This window comes from Myotis davidii, unplaced genomic scaffold (genome assembly GCF_000327345.1).
Source record: "Myotis davidii unplaced genomic scaffold, ASM32734v1 scaffold212, whole genome shotgun sequence".
In the NCBI taxonomy this organism is placed as follows: Eukaryota; Metazoa; Chordata; class Mammalia; order Chiroptera; family Vespertilionidae; genus Myotis; species Myotis davidii.
The window spans coordinates 121,909-127,684 of NW_006283435.1; the positions used below are offsets into that span (position 1 = coordinate 121,909).

At 50.5% G+C, this 5,776-nt stretch overlaps 1 protein-coding gene across 1 annotated transcript in view; it reads left to right on the plus strand.

Annotated features, from left to right (window-relative positions):
• The window catches only part of KLK13 (kallikrein related peptidase 13), a 30,394-nt gene that overhangs the window by 19,801 nt on the left and 4,817 nt on the right, over window positions 1-5,776 (plus strand). Inside the window, exon 3 of the mRNA XM_015563653.1 lies at window positions 4,873-5,141. Within this exon, the coding sequence (XP_015419139.1) occupies window positions 4,873-5,141 (269 nt within the window). The remainder of the gene's footprint in view (window positions 1-4,872; window positions 5,142-5,776) is intronic.

Genomic DNA, 5,776 nt, shown 5'->3' on the forward strand with positions numbered 1-5,776 from the left:
CCTGGGGACGGTTCCAAAAACTTCCTGCTTATCCCGGAGTGACCTGGTTTCCTGGCTGCGGTCAGCCCAGTGTCCACAGCAGGGCCCCCTCTTCTCTCTGACTCCGCGTTGAAAAGCCCATCCCCCCAGCCCCTCCCCCATTCCTGGCCTCCCCGAGGGAGAGGAGTCGCACCCACAGGGGTTCGAATCCTGCCGCTGCCGCTCTGAGCGAGTGGCTTCGCTTCTCCGTGCCTCGGTTGTTCCATCTGTGCAATGGGGACGTACGGGGCTGGGCAAAAGAAGGTTTACCTAATGCAATCGTTAATAAATTAATTAGTAATAATAATAATAATACAAGCATAAACCCCGCGTTTCGCCTAGTGCTCATAACTGTAAATGGGCTTTTTGCCCACAGAGGGTTGGTGCGAATATTAAAATGAAACCGGGTCACGCCCGTCTGTGCTTGCTGACTGCCTGGCCGATGGAAGGGAGGGGAGGTTGGTTATTGGTTAGTCGTCACTGTTACCTTCTTAAAAAAGTTCTCGGAGCCTCCCGGTTCTTCCTTTCACCCTTGGGGTGACCCCAGACCTATCTGATTCTACCCATAGTCAGTCCTCTCCCATGTAAGCCCCCGACCCCCACCTCCCTGCCTTTGCCGGCAAGTTCTCTGGAAACCCCATTCAGGCATCATTCATGCATTCAGATGATGTATTATAGACGTGTAACCCTGACAGCTACATCCTTTTATTCACCAGTGGCACCCCAATACATTCAGTAATAATTCTTTTTTAAAAAATAAAAACACCCCACAGCTCTGCAATCCAGACCGGGTCCCTGCTCTCAGCACCCAGAACTCGTTCCAACAATTACCCAAATAATGAGTTAATCATCAGCTGCAATTGTTGCAGGAGGGGATGGCTTTAAAGGACCAAACCAGGACGCCTCCCTCCCCCAAAGGACTAGACCAGGGGCCCTCAAACTATGGCCCGCGGGCCACATGCAAATACAAATATTGTATTTGTTCCCGTTTTGTTTGTTTTTTTACTTCAAAATAAGATATGTGCAGTGTGCATAGGAATTTGTTCATAGTTTTTTTTTAAAACTATAGTCCGGCCCTCCAACGGTCTGAGGGACAGTGAACTGGCCTCCTGTTTAAAAAGTTTGAGGACCCCTGGACTAGACGCTAGAGCTGAGACCCAATGGAGGGAGGGGGCCACGGGGCACCCGGCACCAGCCCTGGCCTGGAGGTGGGGTGCCTCGTCTCCTTTGGCGACACTCCCAGGACTCCTGCCAGATCCCGGGCCCCTCCTGGGCGCCACGCCCTGGGCTAGGAACTCCACATGCATTGGCGTGTGGAGTCCTCAACAGTCTTAGGAGGAACCTGAGCTGTAATTACTCCAGTTTCACAGCTGAAAAAGCCAAGCCTCTGACAGGAGAGCCCGGCTGAGACAGCAGCGCCCCTGAATCAGGGTTCTAATCCACGCCTGCCCCGTCCCGTCCCCCACGTCCTGGCGTCCATCTTCATTATTTTAGGCCCCAATGACCTGCTTAGAACCTTTTTAAAAAAAAATATTTTCGGTGTTTATTTGTTTTTTTAAAATATATTTTATTGATTTCTTTTAAATATATATTTTATTGATTTTTTTACAGAGTGGAAGGGAGAGGGATAGAGAGTTAGAAAATTCAGAGATGAGAGAGAAACATTGATCAGCTGCCTCCTGCACACTCCCTACTGGGGATGTGCCTGCAACCCAGGTACATGCCCTTGACCGGAATCGAACCTGGGACCCTTCAGTCTGCAGGCCAACGCTCCATCCACTGAGCCGAAGTGGTTAGAGCTCACCTCAGTTTGTTGATCATCATCCCATGCCCAGAGAAGTCTCAGGTTCGATTCCCGGCCAGGGCACATGCCCGAGTTGTGGGCTCGATCAGCTCACCTCAGTTTGTTGATCATTATCCCATGCACAGAGAGGTCTCAGGTTCGATTCCTGGTCAGGGCACATGCCCGAGTTGTGGGCTCGATCCCCAGTAGGGGGCATGCAGGAGGCAGCCGATGGATGCTTCTCTCTCTCCCCCTCTCCCTTCCTGGACTCTGTAAAAATCCATGTGAAGATCTGAATTGGAAGAGAACCGGACAGTGACCGTGTCTGAGGATACAATCTGATGTTGCTTACGCCTCATCCTGTGCCCCCCCAAAATGACCTTGCGCCCACCAATGACTTCTGTCCCCAACTTTGAGAACCACTGGGCTAATCTGGCTGCTTATGGAGGTGGGGAAGGGGCCTGCTGGCCACACAGCTGGGGCCCTCCTGGTGCAGCTAATAATAGCAACAATAGCAATAGTAGCCACCGGCTAAGTGCCGTGTGTGTCCTAGGTATAGGATTTTGCCGAATCCTATGGCTGCCCCATGAGAGATGGAACTGTTCTCTCCCCACTGGATCGCTAAGAAGACAGAGGCTGGCAGCCTGTGACGGGATCCCCAGCCAAAAAGCGGCCCATTCAGAACTGGGCTTTCTCTGTTCCATTGTCAACGGCTGTGTCCAGGGCCAGATACAGGGCCAGGCACACAGGACATTGGCTGAGCACCTACTGTGTGTCAGAGGCTATGCTAGGTCTATCTCCCTCCTATATCTGCAGTGTCCAATAGGGTGGCCACGGGCCACTTGCAGTTATTTGAGCATTTCAAATATGACTGGTGTGGCTGAAGAGGTGAATTTTTATTTTTTATTTTGTTAATCCTCACTTGATAGGTTTTCCATTGATAGTTTTAGAGAGTGGAAGAAAGGGGGGGGGGCGGGAGAGAGAGAGAGAAAGAGAGACATCGATGTGGGAGACACATTGATTGGTTGCCTCCCGCACATGCCCCAACTGGGGCCTGGGATCGACCTGCAACCCAGGTGTGTGCTTTTGGCGGGAATTGAACCTGCCACTCTTCGGTCCAGGGCCGATACTTTACCACTAAGCCACACTGGCCAGGGCAAGAACTGAATTTTTAAGTTTTGTTTTGATGGTCTAAATTTAGCCACACCAACTAGTGCTACCATATGAACAGTGCAGGTCTGGAGAAAGAACTGTCGAGAAAGAGGAAGCAGCAAGTGCAAAGGCCCTGGTCAGTTTGAGAACAGATCCTTGAAACTGGAACAGAGTGACTGAAGAGGAGAGAGGCTAGGGATGGGGTTGAGGAGATTAACAAAGGTCAGATGATTCAGAATCCTGCAAACTTTGAACTGAACAGTAGTTAGCCTATGGATGGTATTTGAAGCCATAGAGTAACCCAGTAAATAAGGTGTTAAAAAGATGGATGCATGGATGGACAGATGAGTGGGTGGATGGATGGATGCTTGGATGGATGGACGGATGGATGCTTGGATAGACAGATGGGTGGATCGATAAAGGATGGAGGGATGGATGGACAGATGGATGGATGGATGGATGAAGGGATGGGTGGATGGACAGATGGGTAGATAGATAAAGGGATGGGGGGATGGATGAATAGACAGATGGATGGATGGATGAAGGGATGGATGGATGGATGGATGGATGGATGGATGATAGATGGATGAAGGGATGGATGGATGATGAAGGGCTGGAAGAATGATGAAGGGATGGATGGATGAAGGGATGGATGGATGGAAGGATGGATGGATGGATGATAGATGGATGAAGGGATGGATGGATGATGAAGGGCTGGAAGAATGATGAAGGGATGGATGGATGAAGGGATGGATGGATGGAAGGATGGATGGATGGATGATAGATGGATGAAGGGATGGATGGATGATGAAGGGCTGGAAGAATGATGAAGGGATGGATGGATGAAGGGATGGATGGATGGAAGGATGGATGGATGGATGATAGATGGATGAAGGGATGGATGGATGATGAAGGGCTGGAAGAATGATGAAGGGATGGATGGATGAAGGGATGGATGGATGGAAGGATGGATGGATGGATGATAGATGGATGAAGGGATGGATGGATGATGAAGGGCTGGAAGAATGATGAAGGGATGGATGGATGAAGGGATGGATGGATGGAAGGATGGATGGATGGATGATAGATGGATGAAGGGATGGATGGATGATGAAGGGATGGATGGATGTTGCCTAGGTGGTTGTGGAGGTCCATCTCGCTTCTACCTCTTGAGACCCATCCCTGTGGTGGAATGAGAGAGAAAATGGAGGTGGGGAGAAAGCTTATCAGAAACATCTTCATTCAGTGAACTCTTCCTTCCTCCCCCCAATGGAGGATAGGACACTTCCGTGGAAAAGGACGTTGTCATCTCTTTGCCCTGACTCATCTCTGCTCCATCGAAAATGGCAACTCCCAGAGCCCAAGAGATGAAGCATCCGTTCCTGGTCACCAAGAGCCAGTTCTGACCCTCCCCAAACTCAAGAATTACACCCCCAGGCCTCCTCTGCCTGAACCCCCACTCTCTTCTCTAACATTTTCTCTCCTTTACCAGGCGTCTCTCAGGACTATCCCAAGATTATCAACAGCACCAATGGGACCAATGGGTTTCTCCCAGGCGGCTACACCTGCCCTCCCCACTCTCAGCCCTGGCAGGCAGCCCTGCTGGTTCAGGGGCGGCTGCTCTGCGGGGCAGTCCTCGTCCACCCCCGCTGGGTCCTGACTGCAGCGCACTGTCTGAAGGAGTACGTGGGGGCTGGGGGAGCATGGGGTAGGGGTGCTAATGGGACTGGGTGGAGTTCGCATTTGAGGATGAGGTTTGGGTGGAGTTAGGGGGTTGGGGATGGGAATGGACTTGAAGAAGAGGATTTGGATGGGATTGGAGTTGATGTGGAAGGAGATGGGGAAGGTGTGATGGAGCTGGGATGGGGGTAGGGAGGGGCCCATCTTCTCCTCTAACCACCCTGTTGCTGTACCCACAGTGGATACCAAGTGTCCCTGGGTAAGCATACCCTGGGGCACGAGGAGGCTGGAGAGCAGGTGCGGGACGTCGCCCGCTCCATTCCCCACCCTCTGTACCGGAGCAGCCCCACTCACCTGAACCACGACCACGACATCATGCTGCTGGAGCTGCAGTCGCCCGTCCGTCTCTCGAGCCACATCCGCGTCCTACCTCTCTCCCACAGCGACTGCCTCCCTGCTGGCACCTGCTGCCGCGTGTCTGGCTGGGGCACCACCATCAGCCCCCGGGGTATGTACACACACAGGTGCTCTCACAGGGTGGCCGGGGAGATGGGGGCAGAGGCGGAAGAGTAGGTTGGAAGAGGATTCATTTTATTTTTTAATTTGCTGAATTTTAGAGAGAAAGAGAGAGAGAGAGAAAGATTGATTTTGTTGTTCCTCTTATTGATGCATTCGTTGGTTGCTTCTTGTATGTGCCCTGACTGGAGATCGAACCCACAACCTTGGCATGTCAGGAGGATGCTCTAACCAACTGAGCTACCTGGCCACAGCGAGATTCCTTTATATATAAAAATGAAAGTAAAAAATATATAGTTCTAAAGAAACAAGGAAAAGATGTAGTTACATATGTATATTACATATAACATAATGTTATAAATATATACAATTTCATATATTCTTTTTTTTAAAAGGATATCCTCAACATAAAGACTTTTTAAAAATATATTTTTATTGATTTTTGTACAGAGAGGAAGGGAGAGGGATAGAGAGTTAGAAACATCGATGAGAGAGAAACATCCTACTGGGGATATGGGAAGGCACATGCCCTTGGCCGGAATCGAACCTGGGGTCCTTCAGTCCGCAGGCCAACACTTTATCCACTGAGCCAAAGCGGTTAGGGCTACAATTTCATATATTCTACAT